This window comes from Opisthocomus hoazin, chromosome 9, assembly GCF_030867145.1.
Source record: "Opisthocomus hoazin isolate bOpiHoa1 chromosome 9, bOpiHoa1.hap1, whole genome shotgun sequence".
In the NCBI taxonomy this organism is placed as follows: domain Eukaryota; kingdom Metazoa; phylum Chordata; class Aves; order Opisthocomiformes; family Opisthocomidae; genus Opisthocomus; species Opisthocomus hoazin.
The window spans coordinates 21,597,301-21,619,556 of NC_134422.1; the positions used below are offsets into that span (position 1 = coordinate 21,597,301).

Below are 22,256 nucleotides of genomic sequence, written 5' to 3' on the forward strand. Positions count from 1 at the left end.
AGGTTTTTATGAAATCCAGGTATGAGACTACAATTCTGTATGTCTGTGCGTCTCCCTCAGTAGTCAGACTGGTTGAGAGATGAAGCCTTGGTGCTCAACTCCCAAGTTTCATTCTGCAGATAAAAAAGAAAATAAAGTTGAAGATGCCTTCCAGCCAGTCACTTACAAGGGCACAACGTCCGTTTAAATTTTCGTCAGTGTTTGCCACAGTTTCTTTCCACTAAAGAAAATTGTATTGGTCTGGATTTGAAATTTAATAGTTATTTTAGTTTTTTAATGCTTGCAGGCATAGATTTCCATTTTTCTAGGCATCTAGGAAGAGGTTTTATGTTAAGCTGAGTAATTTGGTTAAAATACACCTACTTTACTTGTTAAGACAGAATCTGAACGTTGTGCACAGGATCCACTGGTAGTTTGTTACAATAAGACTGACAGCTAATTTTTTTCAGAAACTAAAACAGCTATTACTTTATAGTGAAAGTATGCTAATTGGTGTAGTCTTGCTGTGGTTAAAGATCAATAATTCAGTGAAGAGGATAGATGCTCTTATTTAAAGGAAGTCACAGTTAATTTTATTGGAAACCCATAGCTGAAGATTGAAATTTGTAAATACGAATGTATGTCAGCTTCTGCTGCATAACATGTTTGTTTAGGGGGAAATCCTGGACTACAAATGCTTTGATGTGGCTGTAAACATTACCTTACCTAAGACTGAAGACGCATTCTTGATTTTGATTTTAAATTTAATTAAACTGTCATAAAATAAAACTGATGCTGTTGTCTTTAGCTGAGCTGGTAGCTGATTTATATGGATATGTAGAAAATAAAAATCCCCTGATCTTGGGAGACATTTTTTCAACTAGCTTTACGAGGCTACAAATAGACCTAATAGTATATTTGAGGCACACAAATTGAAAATTGTTCAGCCAGTCATCTTTTGCATTTGAATTCTTACTTTGGTAGAAAGTTTTATGCAGACAAAGTTCATGAAACATATTGAATTTTGGCTAGAGTATTATAAATAAAGTAAAATAAATGCATATGCACCGTTTATACAGGTAGAGCTTTATATACATAGAATTTCAAGAAAAAGTACTAGTAATTATTCTCTTTCATGTGTTTTATAAATACTGCTTCAAATAGAAAGAAAATGTATTTAGTAGGGAATTACTTTCACCCATCTATGAAGTAGTCTAATTTGCTTTGAGATTTCAGATTCTTGCTTTCCATAAAAGCACCACTGTTATTCTGGTAATCACAAAATTTCCTAAATACGTAGCAGTATTCTTCACTGAAGATCGTGATAGCTGAGTCAGTCTCAAAGAATGTATACAGGCAATAACGATGTTCCTACAGCTGTTTGCTTGTTTTTTCCTTAGCTGAAAGGAGCTGAAAGGGAGAATTGCTATTCACTAGTGAAGGCGAAGGTTATTAATACAGAGACTTATTTTCTTCTTGTCTTTAAATTTTGTCATTACCTTCCAGTACAGAGCGCCCTGACTGATTACTAAGTTGCTCATTAAAGCTGTTTTTTAGATGTGCTTTTTTGCTTTGTTTTCTTCTTGCTGTTTTCCCATTTTGCTAGCATGCAGATGGGGGTGGGGAGTGGGAAATGAGGGAGAGAGCATGTTCCAGAGGATGCCAGGATGACTTCAGTTATTGGATGACTGCTGTCTGATGGATGGAAAAAGGGGGAGTAAACCTTTCCGTCTGTGCTGACGGAGCTGAAACAGAGAAAACCGATTTACAGGTAAGGGTGAAAAAAATTCCTGTTCTGAATAGCTATTCTTGATCCTTGCCACAACATTTTGTGGGTGTAAAGAATGCATGTGCAAGCAAGCAACTTATTGTTTGTTCCTCGTTAATGACTTTGAAGCAGCTTTTCAGGTTATTGTTTCTCCTGCCTAGCAGGTCTCAACCGATGTGAGATCCACAGTGAAATCATAGGCATGCCTGTGATGCTATCTGACAACTTTCTCATGTGACAGTATAGGCATCGCATCTCATTGATGCTGAAATTGTTCAGTAAGCTGTAGGAAGAGGGGTCTTTTGTGTGATGGAAATACATGCTGTTGGAAATACAGTGTATGCTAGCAGCAGGAAAACTGGAAGATCTGAAAATGTTTTCTTTGAGTTTGTATAGGCAAAGGACTTACCGTTTTAGCAGCAGTTCATTTGTATGTGTTTTGTTTAGTGTTGAACATGCAGTAAGAATGACTCTTCAGAGCAATTCTTAGAGTTTTTGTGGATTTTTGCATTATTTTCAGGTTTGGAATGAATGTGGTTTGTAATTCAGCCATAAAATTATCTTTGTCATAAAGAAAAGACGTGATGCATGTAATGAAATTTTGTCTACAAGACAGATAAATCTTGTAGTACCTACAGCAGTTACATACCATTTTTAATAAACTGTTGAAATAGCTTGTACAAAACCTGTTCTGACAAGTTTATGTGTTATCAGCAGCTGTTAGTTCACAGATGCTGGGGATGGCAAGCAGCAAAGAACTTGCTTGGTGCAGAAAATAATTTGTTTATCAAGCCACATTATTTGAGGATATTGGACTACAGGCAGAAGTCCTGGCACCTCTGAATGAATTTGAGATTTTGCTATTGGCCTCACTGGGACAAACATTTCAACGTGTCAGCTCTTTATTGACTAATTTCTACATTTTACGTGTAGCAAATAATTGTTATACTCCAGGACCCTGTTTTGCTGCTATGAATCTGAAATCTTCATTGAAATAAATGAATTGTGATTCTAAATTGTTGCCAATGTGTAGGTGTGGGGCTTTTTGGTTTTGTTTGGTTTTTTTTAAAGCAATCAGACATTTGCATGACTTCTCATTAGTGATGGACATAACACTGGTGGGAACCAGTTTGCTTTAGATAACTATGTTTGATGTATTTTATCTCTTGAGTATCTGCACTTGCTCCCTTTAGATGATTAAGTAACCACTACGTATTTCTAATGTGACCTTTTTTCTGGAATTTCTTGAGGTTAATTATAAGATATTATTAAGAAATACCTAATCTATAAGCAATTATCAGTATGTACATTTTATGGAAGAGGTTCCTTTTAAAAATAATATTAAAGCAGTTGTTAATTCTTGTGACAGTTGTCCATGTCTTTTGAATGTTGTATTCTAAATTAATCCATTGATAGAAAAACTGGGGTTATTTTGCGAACAAATAATTTTTAATTAGTTAATTGTTCATCTTTAGACTGCATTGAAAATATAATAATGGGATTATTTATTTGTCACAGTCCATTTATATAGTGTTGAAATAAAGGAAAAGATTAGAAGCTTTCTGCTTGATTTGATAGTATATAGTAATAAAATATATTTATAAAGCTAAAATACTGGAATTTAATTATAATTGATTTCAGAGATTAAAATCAGTAAATGCACGCATCCATTTTTGTGGTATTCACAGAGAGTGAATGCCCTTAGGGCAGACCCAGAGTTATTAAAAAGTGATGATATTAAAGAAAAACTGGACAAAGTCAATAAAACTCTTACTGAGTCCTAATGATGACTGGAAGAAGCTTTATCATCTGTCCACGTATTTATACACCTTACCAGCTGTAAGCATCTGGTGTCCCTTTTTTGTTAGCTGTTTCTTCAGAGAATGAAGCCTGATATGTTTGCTAAACAAACAATCAAAAAAAAATAGTAACTTACAGCAAATGTCAGCAATTTACAAATTATTTTAGAAGACTGACGAACTGTGTCTTTTTTTATACTGGTATGTGAACACTGCTAAATAACACTGCCTGAAAAATGGATGAGTTGCATCCTAATGTTTGTGATTTGTGGGGAATGGATATGTGTCTGAAAATATAAGCACAACTGTTAAATTACAATCTCAAATCTATGTATTCCAGTCACTTTTCCTCCTCAGATGAAAAATCTGACTCAAAGCAGCTTCAGTAACAGAGAGGAACTGATGAAAACAGAGCTGTAGTTCCACATGTATTTAAATTATTCTGTCTCCTTGGAAACGCTGCTGCTGCAGATGGATTTGGCTTTTGGTGGCTAAAAATATCTACCGCTTAATAATGACAGCATGAAAGATACTGAATAAAACTACTGTGTTGTCACTAGTTTTAAAGTTCCCAAATGATTCAGGTATTCAGTGTGAACTAGAGATTTGCATTTTCTGTCCAGTATTCCCTGTCAGCTGCTGCCAGCGCTCACCAGCTCGCTGGCAATGAGATAAGCTCATGAGCCTTGGTTGCAGACCCTGCTGACGAGGGAGCATGTGAGTGGGAGGTAGGACAGCCAAAGAGTTTGAAAGCAGGTAGAAAGTTAGAAAAAAAGTTCATGGTGGTGGTGCAGGTATGTGTTGTGTAATATTTGAGGATATGGGCTTATTCCCAGTGAAGTCAATGGTAGGAAAAGTGTGCTTAAGCCCTGCCTTTGTAAGTTAACAATTTGTAAATAAAGTATGGTCTTTTCTTTATTGCAGAATCCTTAATGAACAGTTCTGCATCAGTTGTATGTGTAGGTGATTGAAATCCAAACTATTTTAAGTCAAATATTAAATTACCTTAAACAAAAACCAAAACCTAACTTATTAAAGAACTTGTAAGCAAGACATAGCATTGCATTAGGTAACACTACTAAGAAATTTCATCCTTTAAAGAATTAATTCTCTTCAATTAAGAAAGTGTAGCCGCTACTTTTTTTTTTTTCCAATCCAGTTCTGTATTATTTATTTATTCCACATATTACAACTTCTTTTGTTGTTGGCTGGTATTCAGTATATATGAAAAATACTTATTTTTTTGATCTCTCCATTTCAATTGGATGGCTTCCTGCTTCTGCCCAGAAGACAGAACAAATGACAGACATTTCCTCAGTGCTGCATGGTGGGCTAAATATACTTCTTTTATTCTTTTATTTTGTTGTTGTATATGTCATTTGTTGTAGCAAAGATCAAAATTGTGGATTAATTTTCCTGTATTGAATGAGGCATTTTTCCTGTTCTACAGTGTCTCAAAGGCAACATTAAAATATTACAAAGTGTTGTTACACGTATAAATAATGAATCTTCTGCAGATACATACTAAAATCCATTTTTAGCTGACAACACAAATACCAAAGGTCATTTAAAAAAAAAGTTGAATACTTGGGTTTGATTAATTGAAATGAGTAAGAGGAAAGGATCTGGTATCTTTCATTCTATAAGAGGCTATTAACATATTAATAAGGCAGATTATTGAACGGATTATAGTAACTTTTCTGTGAGGACAATAAAATTTAATCAGAGCAGGCCGCCTTATTGAGAATAATTTGTTTTGTATTAAGATGAACAAACCTGTGTTGCTTTAGACCCCTTTTCTATAGTATGTAGTTTAAGATTCCATGGAGAAGATAAGTAAATCTAAACATTATTTGGGGATGTAAAGGTGTAATAAGTTGCTGGAAGCGGCAGTTAAGTTGTGCCAATTTGACATGAATCCCTTGATTTTTGGATACGGAAGCAGAAGTTGTCATCTGCTGAAAATAGTAGGTAGAAAGTTTGTTGCACATGGCCTGTCATTATGTCTAGGTTGTCGAAGACAGTCATGATAACACGGAGAAAGTACTGCTTTTTTCTTTTGTATTTTTTTTTAAACAAGTTACAGGCAGATGAGCTGAGGTTTCTGCCAGGCTAGGTTTTCCCAGCAATTTTCAGCATGATTTGTTTGTGCCTGAAGAGAGTTCTGTGCTGTATAGCTAGTATCAGACCACGTAGGTGAAGACAAACTATCTTACCACATTTGTCACTCTCCAAAGAAACCCCCAAACTATACATTCATCTTGTTTCTAAACTCTTTATCTCCTAAAATCAGACATTTTAAATCTTGTCATGTGTAGGTAGTACCATTGTTGTCAATGACAAAGGCAAGGTATGAAGGATTTGGTGCTTTGCTATCTAAAATTTGCGTGTACACTCCCCTGGCCACCTGCAGACAGACGCACAGGCCCCTCCATACAGAAACTGTTAAGGTGGAAGGCTTTACTCCTGTCTTGTCGGATAGAAGTGGAAGACCTAGTTCAGAGTTACTTTTGCAAGCATGTTCCAGTACGTTTTTGTGCCACAAGTTCCCATTGTACTTCGGGGAGTTCAGATGTTCTGGTTTGGGGGTGGGATTTTGTATGTTTTTTGATGGTTTTGTTTGTTTGTTGGAACTCTGTTAAACACTAGAGATTTCAGAGGAGAGAATGACTAACCCTGTGTCAAGATGCAGAGATCATGGGGCAGAAGGGGAAAGCGGTTGAATTCATGCCCTCTCTGATGGCAATGGTGAATGAGCAGCCACGCTGTGTGTTAAATAGCATGCAACAGGGAGCTACGCAGCAAGTATCAGGGCTGTAGAGGTGTGAAGGCCCCTTTGGCATATACCAGTCTTGACCATGCTGTACTTTGGCAGGAGCATACTGAGCTATACGAGATAGCCTACCGTGTTGTGCAGTCCCTCTGCAGGCAGTATGCAAGATTGATGTTCATGAAAGAACAGTGTGGAAGATCAGTACCTGAGATAGTATGAAGACAGGCCACAGTGTGCCAATTAGTATTACTACCTAGGCTAATTTTGGCAAAATTTATATTAAAGACCACTCATTTCCAGCACTCTGTAAGTTGATGGTATTTCCAATCTCCACTACAGAGCTGGACCCTACTGCCATTCTTGTAGCTGGGAGCAGCATAATGCAGAGCTGCTGTACCAAAACCATGCTGAAAACACTACTGCCAGGCTCAGAACCTCACTCCAGTCGCTGGGGAGGGGCTAAGCAAGCCTAATATCCTCTGTCCTTTTGCAAGAGGCGCAGGAAGGACGTGTTTTTTGTATGCTGTCTCCCACAAAGCAGATGGGCCAGTTCTTCCCATCACCTGCATGCTCACTCTTCTCAAAAAGGCTGTGTATCCATGGAAGTCAGTAGGACTGGGGGTAGTGTATTTCTGTTTTCACATTTCATCTTTTTGGAGAGCTGTGACATCTCCTGGGCAGAACTCTGCTGCAAGCAGTCTGGCAATAAAGTCTAAAAATTAACAAGTCTATTCTGTGAGCCCACATACAAACTTAAAAATTTCTTTCGCGATACACATACTTCTGTAATAGAGGCCAATGACATGGAACTATATTTTTTTTTCTTCAAACAGAAGCAAGAGAAATTCTTCCACAGAGATTTTGGCTGAAGAGATTTTAGTTGATGAAATTTCATCATCAGAGCTTAAAATCTAGAAGAGAAGTGGCCAATACCAGGTCTTCAGCAGTGTTGCCTGAAGACTTTGGAAAGACTTCACGACAGGCCCAGCTAAAAGTGTTCTAGGTGACTTAGAGGTTAGGCATTACGGACCTGAGTTTGTGACCCAGCTTCAGCATGGCTGTCTCCTGAATCTCCTGTTTGTCTCCAGGACTTGGTGTCATTTATGCATCTTTCACTCTTGTAGAAGCAGTTCTTGCTGCAGCAAGCTTAGAAAATTGTTGTAAATGAAGCACAAGATCAAACTAAACAGCTTGTGTGGGCAAATCTCATCTTTACAGGAAAGCCCTCTCACTGAATGCTTCCGAATGCCCTGCGAACAAGTTACGCCTTTGTCACTGGAGGTCTGAATGCTAAGCTCCTGGATGCGTGGTTGAATTGTCATTGCCTCTTACTCATCTCATTTTGCTCACTGGGGAGCGTGCTGAGAGAAGTCTTAGGAGAACTAGCCTAGAATTTTCTTCTGTTGGCTGAATTATGTGACCATTTCATTTAGCTGCTGACATCAGTTGACATAGCTAAGAACTGAACTGGGGCATCAGAAGGCCATTTCACTGCTGCTGTATGCGGGAGTTTTGTATTTGGACTATGGAGGGGGGGATATTTACATGCTTGGTGTGTGTAGGACCTCATGAGATGCTTCTGGAGGAGTAAGGGAGCCCGATCTGCCGCCATTACATCTGTGCTGAGTGGAAACAGGAGGTGAGCATATGCCAACATCCTCTGTGCATTCTAAATTCATTGCCAGTGGAGCTAGTTGGTGTGTGTTAGAGTGTACAACAATGTGTAGGCAGTCTAGAAGATTGGTGGATTAGTACTGAAGTGTGAAATCAGGAGTGGTGTAAAGTGATGGTATAGCAGCCCTGCAAAGAGCAGGATTTGGCTGGCAATGCCAGAGTAGATTCTCCAAGTTGAATTGCGCAGCCTTATCTTGCAGGATTTACTTAGTGCTGTGGATTTAGCAAGACTGAAGCAAACAAGCAGAGAAAGACTTTTCGTAGTTTATGGTTGTGTTAATTGACCACTGCTGTAAGCACAAATTTGTGAGTAAGATTGTGCTAATGGTGTTCCCCGTGCGTATATGCAGCAGTCCGTTTAGTGGAATTAGCTCACAATGTGTTTTTAATTTTTACAGATTGTAGTTGTGAAAATATCAGAGCCTACCTCTGGCAACTGTTACTTGTGATTAGAGCTGCCAAATACAGCAAAACATGTATTGCAAACATTAATTTGAATTCTGAACAGCTGTTTGATTCATGTTCGTGTACCTCTGTTGTTCACTGTTTGCAAGCATTCATGCAAATGGATTTTTGTCTGCATTAATGCAGTCCTGTACATGAATAGTCATTTTCACAAGGAAATGATATTCTTTGTGTGAGTGATGTTGTCACTGTGGATGCTTTTGGTTTTGACTCTTCCCACTTCTCCCCCACCCATTTAAAACTGTCAGTTACACAAAGAGCAAAATAATTAAGTGCAATGTGTGGAACCAAGCAAACACCTTGATTAGTCCGTGACCATTCTGCTGCTGACATTTATTCAGCAGGTAAGAAAGATGTCTTTAAAAAAAAAATCAAGCTTTGTTTGCAAGCTAAGAAAAAGGCCTAAATTCAAAAAGAATATTAATCATAACAAATAATCCAAATATCTCTGCTTGTGAGCATCAATATTCATGATTTAACTGTGAAATTTTTTGCCAAGTCTCCCTAGCATATTGTAGTACACGCTGACTGGCCAGTGGGTGGGAGTTGTTCGTGAGGAGTACTTTGCAGTAATGCTTTATGTGTAACATCTGTTTTCTGCATCCTCCTGTTCAGTTTGCAGTCATTTGCATAGAAGTGTTTTCTGTTTGGAAGGGAATCTGTATTGCTACTACAGACTTTGCTTAAATTTTTCTGTACTTGCAGTTGATACATTTGAGACAAGGCAAAATGCAGTGTGACTCACAGGTCAAATTTTTGTTTGATGCCTGCCTTTCTATTTTTAGTTTTGTTCTTATTTTCAGATAAGAATTTTTATCCAGGTAGATTTTATCATGGTATGTGATCAGCTCCCAAGAAGGCATTAATACAGAATAAGGTTTCATAAATGAATGAAAGAAGCAATTAATTCGTTTCCCCCCCCCCCCAAATGCCAGTGTGTTCTTGAACTTTTTCTCTTGTTTTTGCTAAGCTTTAGTCAAGTAACTGATTCCGCTAGTGAGACTTTGCTCTAAATAATGAGGATACAGAATCTGAGGCAGGGTCCCACTTTAATATTTCATATCTGTTTTGTTACGCATACTGCATATGGTACATACTTGATGTTTATGTCTTCACGGGTATGTTCCACATTCATTCAGTTTCCCACGTGATGTTGAATGAGCTGTATACTATAGTGCTGAATTTTGCAAAACAGACATTTATTTGACAATTTTGATTATGGTGAAAATGTCTTTGGATTTGTCTTTGTTACTGCACAAAGATTTTTGTCAATTCCCTGTTGCCATTGTGCAGATTGTTGTTTGTTTTATTAGCATCTTTTAGAATATTTCAAAGCAATAGCTGAAGTGCAAGTTAGGAGAAATGCTTTTACTTCTCCCTGTAGTCCCTATCCAGTGTGGTCCTGGTGCTTTTGTTTTGTGGATTATTTTTGTTTTACTGTCCATGGATGTCAGTAAAACACTGAGGATATGGCAACTTAAAGTTAGGTTTTGTAGAGCAAGTTTGGCAGTGTGTTTGATGGTGAAGAAGCTTCTCCTGGGACCACAGGTAATGTTACTGTAACTCCTCCCCTCCACTCAGTGATTGTAACACTGCGCTTTTTGGGCTTTACACTGGGATTTGAAGATACCTGCTTTCTAAAGGACAGCTGCCATGAGGTTGTTACCATGGTTTTCTAAGTTTTCCAGCCTTTTCAGGTACAAGAGAAAATCAGTCCAGCCAGGCTTCTACATTATGCTGCTTTGTAGATTCTGGGTAGTATTGTGGCTGTTTTAAACATATCCCCCACATTTACATGGGATTTTTGTCTTCTGGTAATAACATGTTGCCTCTGAACTTTGTAAATGTATGGTGCCTGCCAATTATCTGGCATTGTAGCAAGCCAAAGTCTGTTGCCATGGAGCTTTGAGGACTTGCTTTGCCAGTCAGCGTACCTGCAGCTAGAGAGCTGGTTCAATGATCTCTTTGTGGGAGTAGTTTTTTCAGGGTGGAGGAAAATTAGGAAAGAAAGGAGGAAAAGTGGGTGAGGGGCTGTTTAAGAAAGATAGATCCTTCTCCCAGCCCACATCCATCATATGCTTCTGTTGTGGCAAGTTGCCATTTCCTTGAAGAATGCTTAACTGTGTCAGGCATTTGGTGTTTGACCTAGAGCTCCCACCAATGTGTGTAGCTGATCTTCCTTGCTTTAATACCATTCCCTCGGTTTGAACTTTATTTTACTTTGCTGTGCATTAATGCCACATTATCATGGTGAGAGGCATGGCAGAGAATGATGTATCACATTGCTGTGCCAGGATTTTTTGTTGTGAAGGATGCATCAACAAACAGGAAAGCTTCCAGTGCCTGCTTGTTACTCAGTTGTGTGAATCAGCAGGATGCTGCTCCAAATCAATCTTAGCTACTAGAAGCTATGTAATAATTATCCAGAAAGGTCTGTTTCTATCTGAACTTTTCAAGCCACCTTTCTCCCTTTTTCACCTAAACTGACAGTTTGATGTAGCGGGTCTCTACCTGTAGCTTTTGGTTGTTTTTCAGAGTTTGCCTCTGAAGGCTGGACCTCACTGGTGCCCTACTGGAAGGCCAGGAATATTGGCTTACCACTCTGTGCATTTGTTTTATGTAGTCATGTGATGGTGTTTGGTTCCTATAGTCAGTCATGGACTTTTGTGTACTGGATACAGTACACAAAATACACACATTTGCTTGTTTTTCTTCAGAATATACATATTGCTATAGTACGTCTGTGTGTTTGAGATTATTCCCATCCTGTATGATGTACTGTCTTGCATGCCAGAAGTGACTTTTGTGTTAACATAATCATACACTGTATAGTTATGTTACCCTTTATGATTACTGTTACCAGATACGGGATTCATTTATAGTTTGACTTTCCATTCATGTATTGAAAATTTGACTTGTGTAAGCCTTTGGTGCCTTGTCCACTAAACCTATAGAGTCTTCACTTCAGATGAGGTTGGATTTGGATTTCTTTGTGACTGCAGTTGCTTCAGTTTGATTCCCCAAAATCTGAAATTACTGATTCAGTCGTAGCTATGGTGCAGGAAAATGGGCGACAATTCAGTGTGAGTTCCCTGTCCTGGTTCCCTGATTGGGGACTTAGGGAACCTTTAGAGATGACACAAACTTCGTGCCCTCACTGCCATTAGAAGTTTGACTGTGGCTTATTCTTGTTGGTCTCTGTCTTCCGCTGGGAGATATCACATCATCAACAGAGAGTGCAAAAAAATGCTTTCATAAACAGTATTGAGTTGTGGTCACCATGCTTATTATCTCCTAGTTCCTGGAGATGTGGATCTCACTCGGGTACTGCAGAATGCCTGTCTAAACAAGGCGTGGGTTAAATCTATCAGACAGAACATGCCTCATGCATTACTGCGCAGATGTGCCTCTTTCTGAAGAATATTGGCTTATGGAGCGGCAGCTGTTTATACAGATGTTATTCTAAAGGGATCTCCTGCTGGTACATAGTGTGTACAAAGAGCTTTAGATACTCTTTAATCTATCTCTGTGATAGCCAAGCTCTTGAGTAATGGAAGTGTCTCCTTTCCCCTGTGTCGCGTTTTCCTAGGGAGACTTTATAGCAGAGAGACTAGAATCGACAGGTCTCAGGCAAGTGGCGAGGCCTAAATTTTATCACAACTACTTTGTCAAACAACCTTCTTGATAATCTTCCTGGAGGAGATTCAGAACAAAAATTGAGCAACAGTGATACTAAATACATATAATAGATGGCTATGCCTTCTTTATGTGTTGTGGTGATACTCGGGTTCTGCAGTATTCCCATGCCTCCTGGCTTGCCTTGATCAGCTAGCTGGGTGTAGTGCTAACCTGTACGCCACTTCCGAGGATCCCAGGAATCATTTGTTATGGTTCGTTACATAAATCTTCTTAATGAAGTGGCTTTGCTGCTACCAGGTTGTGACACTAGGTGCAAATGTAGGCTATGCTAAATGCAAGCAAATTAAAAACCCTTTGGTGTGAAAAATATTTGTTTCTGCTAGTAGCTGTAAACGGTTCTGGCTGTTGAGACTCTCCGCATCTGCAACAACTTTACTGACGCGCAAGATACCTGTTAGTCATCCAGTTGCTGTGTGGTTTACTTGCAGAAGACAGTGCCTGACAAAAGGGCTTTTGTCTGGAAATCATCACGGGCCATGGAATTAATTCTTGCTCTCTGACAGCCTGCACACTGGTGACGATTGCAGCTTTTAGGTTTGCCTTGCAATGCAGTTATGACTGAGGTTCTTTGGACTCGGGACTTCCCAAGTCCTGTAGCCACAATTTCAGTGGGCTCAGATGTGGGTTTGACCTAGGTCTCACTTGTATGATACACTTTTTGTCAGCCTGTTTCTCACTGTCTTCACTGAGATGTTTGAGTGTAAGCATTTTTCTTTCTCACACTCCAGCTGCTTCTTTACCCTCTTCTGCAGTCAAGCTATAATCCTGTGGTTTTGATATTGCAGGCGGTTGCCATGGAAATAATGGTGATTTCACCATTTCCGTGCTGTAAGCACTGCAGGAGGCAGTGGAAAAGGTGGTTGGCAAGAGATATAGGGAGGACTTGGGGGACACTTCTGAGCGGTTGTTTCTGACCCTATTTTTTGGGGGCATTCTGCTGCCTCTCTGTTATTGTGGGTTTTCAGTGTGTGTGTTTTGTTCTTTTTCTCTCTTTCTCTCTCCTTTTGTTTCTTTTTTTTTTGTAAATGTGAATTTATTAAAGGTTGATGCTTGACAATTTCATGTATTCTTACATTTTTGGAAAAGGTTATTACAAAGTTGTCCTCAGAATAAAAATACAGTGCTTTCTTTGCAGTTTATCATAATTCATTTTTGGACGAAAGGGCAAAGGTTGAGATTTAAGCACGTTCTGTTGAAGTTGTGACTTTAGCTTGAAGAAATCCCTTTCAGGAAAACTTTTTTTCACAAATAGTGCAACAAACTGAGAACGTCATGGCAAGCGTTTAAAGCTGTCTGTGTGACTGACAATATTAAAACTTAATATATTTGTTATTTAATTTTTAGTGTGCTCTGCATACAAACAAGTTCAGTGCTGAAGATCAGCTTATGCAGCATCTGTTCTTAGCATTATGCCGTGATTCTGCACCTATACTGAAGTCTTTTCTCTAAATTAGACAAATTCATAAAGGTAGAATGAAACTTACTGGAGGAAATCAACTTTGTTATAAAATGAATTGAACTGGCAGCTTAACAAGCTGAAGGCAAGTGGCGTTCACAAGAATAAGAATTCTTGGTACTATATGCTTGAAAGCATCAAACAGCAGCCTTTTTTCCCCAGCTATTTACAGCAACGTTCCACTGATTAGCGTAGTCAGAGTGTACATATTATCTGTAACTTTTAAATTAAGATCTTAGAATTAATTTTCAGTTTTCAGTAGGATATAATCAGTAATCATGGTGACAGTAAACTTTAAGATTTTTTTTAATTAAAGATAGAGAAAAAATTGTTTCAGCCTATCAGATGCATTAAAATGATCTAGGAATTGCTTTAAAAATATTTTGATCTCTTTCTGCTTGGTGTTCCATAAATGGAGATAAGAAGCTCTTATGTTTGAAAGGGAAATAATAAGGAATGTTCAACATGACTCTAGCTTTGTTGGGCAGTGTTATTAGAAACCCAAGTTCGTAAGAATAGATTCAGTCCCTTGGCACTTTACTTACATGAATGGAAATAGTCTGCATGTGTGCCAGTACTCGTATCTGAATTTCACAAAAGCTCTGCAAGAAATGTCTGTATAAATTAAAATGACAAAATGAGCCAGAACTGTGTTTGCAGGACCTGGCCTGAGAAGATGTTAAGTATCTCATGCTCTGAAATCTAATTGAGAATGTGGGCATTTGATAGTACTGATCATTACATAAATCAGACCTTTAAAGTAAATCAAAAGAGGGAACATTTTATTTCTGAACTATATTTATTAGTGAGCACTGATCTTTGTGATGTAATGTTTCTTTGTGCCAAGTGTTGAAGTGTTGCATAAAGGCGCATTTCTGTTGAATTATACTGGATTATATATACTTTATGCTTGGCCCAAATTTGCTGCATAACTGAAATATTTATATTTTTTATGCATGAGATTGGTTACAGAATTTTGTCTGCGCTGGTAGAATACAGGTAGCATCTACCTTCTGTCTTAGGTGGAAAAGACTGCCTGGAAGAAATACACCGTCTCACTGACTACAGTGATGAGAAGTATTTTTGACTCCTTCCTGGAAAAGTTTTATGAAACTATTGGTAAGGAGCCATTTAACTATAGGCAGTAGTATTTGATTGATACACGAACTCCTCCATGATAAATGAATTTGCAGACCTGGACAGCAGGCAGGTGTTTCGGTGCCTCATTGCCTCTGTCCCTGTTGCAGGTGCATGTGACAGCATTGCAGCGATGAGTGGAATTTTAAAGAGGAAGTTTGAAGAAGTTGATGGCTCCTCACCTTGTTCCTGTGTATGGGAATCAGATGACGACATTTCTAGCAGTGAAAGTGCTGACAGTGGAAGTAATGTCCATCCATCCACTTCTAATCATTTTACTCGTAAGTACTAAAGTGATGTGTAAGGCATGATAGTCCTTTTTATGCAGGGTTTATCTTACTTGGAAGAAATACAGTGTAGGCTATCTGCTTTTATTTTGAAGCATTTTTCTGTTCTGTTACATTTAAATGTTGACACTGTGAGGAAGTACTACTTTTTGAAAAAAGAACTATCTCCTCTGGTAGTTGTTGTTTATGTAAAAATTTGTATGTCAGAGTGAGTTTCAGAGGAAAATCCACTTTTATACTATATCATTTACATCTAGATAGTGTAAAATGTTTTAAGCGTATGGGAGAACATCTTCCATTTCGGGTAATGATTTGGGGGAAGAGGGAAAACTGGCAGTAACAAAGCCTGAAGGCTAGTGCTTCTGCTTGATCCTGTCTGTTCAGAGTGAGAGTAGCCTGTGCGATCTGTGACAGAATAGCTGATCCCTCTGATCGTTCATCCAGCCACCTGAGCCAATGCAACCACACAGCCCTCAGGCCTCAGCAAAGAGAGGAAGAAACGCATTAGTTCTTCCTGAGAAGATGTTAGATTCATATTTGATGTCTCCATGAGGCACTTGAAGAACAGAAGTCCTTTTCTTGTTCCCAGTCAACCAGCTGAACATGAATAGTTAATTTACAGCATATATTTCTTCTGACTTCTCAGGCTGAGGTTACCAGTTACTCAACTCGCATAATTTATGGAGTCTACATAAAGCCTCATACTTGCAGTAAACCGTATGTCTAAATGAGCAGAAATAAGTGATCTGGACTTTATCTGACAGTTCATAGGTAGCAGCTAGAAGGGTGTCTCCATTTTTTTTTTAATTGTCTGTCTAATAAAGCTAGGCTAGAGCTATTTGTGAATTGCAGCTGGCAATAGGGTGAGTGTAGTTCCTCATCTGAAAATGAAAAAAGCTCCTCTGGGTAAAGGACACTTTTGTACCACCTTCTCTTTGAGTGGAATTTTCAAAAGCACACTGAGAACTTACTTGGTTGTTCAGCTGAGGGCTTGTGCTCTGCCTCCACAGGAGACTGTCCTGAAACCTGTCCTGCTTAACATCTTTATTGATCACCTGAAGCAGGTGACGGGAGTGACTTGGATCAAGCTTGCAGAGAACCACATTGAGGGGAACTGGTGAGGTGATGCCCTTAAGCAAAAAGCCACCATTCAGAGGGACCTGGGCAGGCTGGAGGAACGGGCTGACAGGAGACACAGAAAGTGCAGCAGAGACAAATGCAGAGTTGCGCCCCAGGGCAGAAAGGGCCCCTGGCAGGGATGCAGGCTGGGAGCTGACGGGCTGGGGAGCAGCTCTGCAGAAAAGGTGCTGGGGGTCTCGGCGGACAGAGAGCAAGGTGCAGGGGAGCTGGCAGTGTGCCCCAGCAGCCACAAAGGGCGATGACCTCCTGGGCTGCGTGAACAGAAGCCCAGCGGGCACAGCAAGGGAAGTGCTGTCCACTGCAGCTCAGCACTCCTCAGACTGTACCTAGAACATTGTGTCCAGGTTTGGCCTCCCCAGTGCAAGCAAAACATGGATAAAGTGGAGCAAGTTCAGCAGAGGGTCACCAAGGTCATGAGGGGGCTGGAACATTGGCCCTGTGAGGGGAGGCTGAGGGATCTGGCCTTGTTCAGCCGCGAGAACGGAAGGCTGGTGGGGATCGGTGCAGTACCTCCGAGGAGCTTATGCAGAACGTGGGCAAGCTCTTCCCTAGTGGTCTGTGATGGGAGGGTGAGAGACAGTGGATATAGATTGAAATGAGGGATGTTCCAACTGACTGTAAGGAGAAATTTTTTGCCATGAGGACAGCCAGGCACTGAACAGGCTGCCCGGAGAGGCTGTGTAGTCCTGTCCTTGCAGATTCTCAAGACCTGACTGGCTGAAGCTGTGAGCTGCCTAGTCTGATACTTTTCGCTGACCTTGCTTTGAGCAGGAGGTTGAGACCTGCTGAAGTCCTTTCTAACCTGAATTATTTTGTGGTTCTATGGCTTGTGTGCATCAGAGATTCAGAGAGAGCTGAAGTAGCATTGCTTGTTCTTGTTGCAGAACCGGCTTCACTGGTAAGCAGAGAGAAGAGTGTCCAGAAGCGGTTTGTACAGTGCTGTGAAACCTCAACTAGACTGCTTTTGGGCCTGTTCTGATGAGTCTGTAGGGAACTGTTTTGCTTCATCAATTTACTAGCTCAAGTCTCTGCTATCTCTGGGATGTGTTTGCCCCTTGCCACTGCCAAATGTGTATGTACATCCCATGTTTTGATGTGGTACTTTCAGTTTTACAGCCTTCACCTCTGTGAGCACAGACGGCAGCCAGTCCTGAGGGGTTTAGAACAGCCCAGGCTTTTTGTAGGCTGCTTGCTGAATCTAGAGTGCTAGTGGGAAGAACAAAGACTGGGGTGATTTGAGACACAGGTAGCTGTCCCCTCCCCCTCCCCAGCTCATTACCCTGCTTTGATTGTATTTGAGGCTCTTACTGTTGGCTCTTGAACTTGAACTCTCCAAATTTAGCGATGAGGTTTTCAGCCTGGAATTTCTTCCACTTGGCAGTCTGCCAGCACTTTTGTCTACTGAATAGGCTTCAGGGCATGATGCAGTTACCTTTATTTTGCTTAGCTTTCATTTGTTTTCCATTTTCAAGTGTTTTTTGGTTTTGTTTTGGTTTTTTCCACATTCATTGTTTCATTCTTGACAAAGCCGCAACATATTTGTTCACGTTTCTGTAAGTGATGGCAGTAGTTTTTAAATGCAGCTCAGTCTAGGTAACTTCTTTGTAAGATTTTTGTGGGGGAATAGTCCCAAACAAACATCCCTGACTGCTGCAACAGCAGACTTTATAAATCACAAAGTAAATTAACCAGTTTGAGTGTTTTTGTAAAGCAGAAATAAACAAGAAAGATTGAATTTAAGGAGCCTGGCTCTTCTTAGTTGAATCTTGTACAATTCAGTGGTGTCAAAATAGAAGGCATATCTACATGTTTTTACAGTGGTGTTTATATAGGGTGGTGAAGAATCAGACCTATAGCCCAAGAAAATGTAGTATTTCATGTAAATTAGCTGAGGAACTTTGGGCTGTTCTCCTGTTTTCTACCTCAAAGAAAATTTGGCGATTCCTATATAACAGTTTTATTTTCCCAATTTTACTAGCACCTGTTGTCTTTTGGAAGTATACTTTTATATTTTTCTGGGGAGAATGGGTTTATTGGAGTGGTTACTGCAACAGATTACTACTTACTAGAGGTTTTTCAGAGGATCTGGAATTGCACATTTTGTATCAGAACTGATTTCAATCAGATACTGGTAGCAGCAGTTTTGAGATTCCTGTCCTCTGTTGTTGTTGCTGCTTTTATTTTCTGTTAGTTATCAGCTTCTGCAAAAAACAAATGACAAATTTATTAGCAGTTCAAAATCTCTAGATGTAAGATGTAAATCAGTATTTGCAAATAAAGATTATTTTGTGTGAGAAAGCTGCAGGATTGGGTTGCATAATGTTTAAATACGGGGCCAAACAAGAAAACATGCCTTGCTGTTGCAGACAAGTATATCCTCACCAGCATATGTTATACACATGGCAGCAGGCTTTTAGAATGTGTAAGACATGTTTGCTCTAGCCTCATCTGAGATCAGTGTCAAATTTTTTCCTCCTTGGCCCAGTTTATGCAGCAATGTGTTTATTCTGTACACATGTTCCCGGAAGTCTGGGCTCCTACTGTGTACCCAAAGCCACTCTGCTGTTCAGAAAAATCTGAAAAGATTCATATAAAATCTTCTTACTCTTCATTATGAATACATGTGGAGATTCATTGCTTCTCCAAGGAATGGCTGAGACATACAACAGCAGTCTAAAAAATCCTCTATTATGCCATGAGCTCCAGTAATCCCTGCCAGTACAGTAATTCTTTGATAGTGGAATATAATACAACAGTATTTTATAAGCTGCATGTAGATTAAGACTGTTGTTAATAATTAATAATCAAACAGCCTACATTAATTTTTATATTTTTTTTTCCTGTGGTAGCATGTTTTATTCAAAAGTAAAAGTTGGGCATATCTAAATCAATTAAATAATTACAGTAGCGTTATATTGCTTTTCATTTCCTCAGTGGCATTCATGGAAAGGAATGTATCTTGTTTAATAAATAAATAAAGATAGAGGTGTGTGTGCATACGTATGTGTGCATATATTTATAGCTTGAAAAAAGCATAAGTATGTATGTGTATATATATGTAATTTGCAAAAGCTTATATATGTGTATGTGTACATATATGTGTACAAGTGCAGTGAATGTGTTAATGGCCTTATTTGAAGAATAAGTAAAAGCTACAAAGTGAAAATATGTCTAAAGGAAACTAGCTGAAAACCAGAAAAGTTTGCTTAAATTTCTCCATAACACTCAGTTCAGGGCTTCTGAGATTTTTTTTTTTTTTTAAGGACTGAATACTTCCACATTAGCATTGCTTCTTTTCATATTGTTTATGGTTAAGCTACTCAGTGAGGCCAGCCCAACAATATTCCTGTGTATTATGATCGTCTCTGCTTAAAGGGCAAATGGTTGCACTAAGCCAGTCCTGTCAGTAATTATGAAGTGTTAAGTGGTTCCAGTAAAAGGCAAGAAGAACTGTGGTGTGTGGAGCTTGTCTGTGATTTGGCTGTGGGAGATGGAGAGTGAAAGGCTCTTGTAGCCTTTGTTAAGTCAAGAGTAGAGTTTTATTTTACTGAGCTTCATCTTGTAGGGAAAGAACCTGAGATAATGTTAGGGGTGGAGCTGGGCCACTTTGGGTTGTGGCAGAGGCCCGCAGATTATAATGCTTTTTCTGAACAGCACAAGTAAGAGACAGAAACTAATGGCAATACAGATTGTTAAAGTGATTTGCCTCAGTTTAAATTGCCAAAAATGGGATCTCGGGAAGGCGGAGAACACTGACCATGGTATCTCAGACGTGTAGTCAAAGAAGTTCAGTCCCCTTAAGCAGAGGCTTGTGCTGAATGTTTTGGGAAGAGTCTGTCTGCTGTTAGTGTAGTCTATGTGTAGAGCGGGAGTAATAAACACTATCACTTTCCAGACTCTGACCGGATTATTAAAAACAATAATCATACCTGTTGTTATCAGATCTTTGGTAGATTTTGGGAACTGCTTGACTCCGTAGTTAAAATTGCTGAAGCACTTGCAGCATGAAAACCTGAGCCAGCAGACATTTTCCATTATCCTGTTGTTATGTCATGAGTGACTTCAGTTTTTACAGTTTCTATGACAGCCATGATTTCTGATTGGTAAAGAATAAAGTGCTAAAATATTTTTTTTTTTTTTTGGACTGTACAGTGTTTTTCCATCAAAGGAGTAGAGTGATAACATCAAGACGCTTTTTTGCTAATCAGTATTGTAACTGAATTGCTGCCTAAATGTGGATACCTGTTTCTGGCAGACTCCACATATACTGATTTTTCAGATAGAACAGGTGAGAAAATAGCCCTATTACAGTGGCTGGATAGCTTTCTGGAAAATGACTGATAATTTATACTCACAATTTAGGACATTCTTATTTTTCAAATCATGTAGATATTTACATTCCCATGTTAACCCTTAAAGAAGTGTACTTATGAAGGCATGGCTCAAAGCAACACACTGGGTTGTTTTCTGAGATTCTTTGGCAATTTTTGCAAGTCATCAGCAAAACAGTACTTGGGAACTAATGATAGAATTTCATCAGGTGGGAGTCAAAAAAAAAAAAAGGAGATGACTTTCTGGATTATAAGAATAGAGAGAGGGGTCAGAATGCACAGGTGAACAATTACTGGTTACTGGGGAAGTACAGAGAGGAGCTGATAAAGAGCTGCTCAGGGTGGGAGGGTGGCTTGTTTACTATGTCACGTATGAAGGAAGAGAGAGAAGGGTGTTCCCCGAGACAAGAGGAGCTTGACAAGCATCAGGGTGTTTTTCAGTAAGAGCAAGAAAGCAATGGTAACAGATTTTACTTGGTAAATATGTCAGTTTGCAGAAAGGGCTACAGATTGGCTGGCTCATAACTGGGAAAAGAGAGAGGGTTAATGAACAGAATGAGAATGAGCCAGCTTATCAAGATCAAAGGAATTTAATGCTCCAGCAGTTTGCAAATTCTTAGTCAGTAAAGTGACTCATCCTCTTTCACTACATTGATGTGTGTGGAACATATTTCGAAAACACGTTAGAAAATTACTGGGAAATGTTGATTGGGATTCTGTAGCGCTTCTGGATCTGTTCTCTGTTTATTAGAGGAAAGCACCTTGCACTAAGAATGTATGTGTAAATCCTGGTCCATATGCAGGAGTACGTACTGTCAGCAGCTCTGGAACCATCTTTTGCAGGCAAATCTGGGATCCCTAGTTCAGAATGATGCTAACACAATGTATGAAATGATATTTGCTAATCCGCTTTTGTCTGTGACGTTTGCTAAAAATTAAACATGATGGTTTGATTTTGTCCTTGATTTGTGATGCAGAATAAAAATTAGATTCACAACTGGAGTAGTATACCAGATCGAGTCTTCGCCACTACTTTTAGAATTTTTATAGCAGTTGATGTCTTTAGATGCCATTACAATATGCAAACTGATTTTAATAACTTCACAGCCTAATTTATAGACATAGAATGTGGAGTTTCTTTTTTCTCACCTGTGGCATGCATGTAATTTTAGAAACACAAAATTGTGATAACTGTGGCTTTCTTGATAAAGAGGAATGTACCTAAGCCAAAAGTCTTTAAAATCCTTGCAGAAGTTCTTCTTTTCAGCTAACTTCTACCTTGGATTTGAACTAGTCTTACCCAACATCCTTTTCTGGAGAAATCATGAGGTTGGGGTGTAGATGGGCTGTAATTTAGTGGAGGCTTGCTCTGTGGTCTTTGGCAAATAATATCAGAATTTTAATATGTGTTTGTAAACATAAAAACCTTCCATGTATTGTGTACTAAAAGTAGCTGTCCTGCTTTTCAGACGTGAAGAAACATTACGACAATGTTTGGATACCAGTGAAAGCTGTGGGTGGCCTGATAACATTACAGCAGCTTCTGTAGGGAAATCATTGATGAATCAAATCATAAAGGAGGGAAAAATGGGTTTTTTCTGTTACCAGTTTATAACTTCTAATAGCTTCGTTTTCGTCTGAAAAATTTTCTTCATGCTTGCTTTCTCAAGAGTGCTCTATCCTAACACTAGCTTTTATTCCTAGTGAGAGTCCCAGTGGCCCTTCAGCGGCTTTCTTTGAATTTGTTT

General features: G+C 39.2%; 1 protein-coding gene across 6 annotated transcripts in view; it reads left to right on the forward strand.

Moving 5' to 3' along the window:
• The window catches only part of CSRNP3 (cysteine and serine rich nuclear protein 3), a 110,533-nt gene that overhangs the window by 16,123 nt on the left and 72,154 nt on the right, over positions 1 to 22,256 (forward strand). For 3 of the 6 annotated variants that reach the window (XR_012765036.1, XR_012765035.1, XM_075430566.1), the window contains exons 1-2: positions 14,643 to 14,732; positions 14,861 to 15,031. Coding sequence is in view for 4 of the 6 variants with exons in the window: in XM_075430566.1 (XP_075286681.1) it covers positions 14,684 to 14,732; positions 14,861 to 15,031 (220 nt within the window). In the remaining 2 variants the exon portion in view is untranslated. Of the gene's footprint in view, positions 1 to 1,678; positions 1,751 to 14,642; positions 14,733 to 14,860; positions 15,032 to 22,256 lie in introns of those variants that run through there. The other 3 variants (XM_075430569.1, XM_075430568.1, XM_075430567.1) reach the window with 2 other exon arrangements.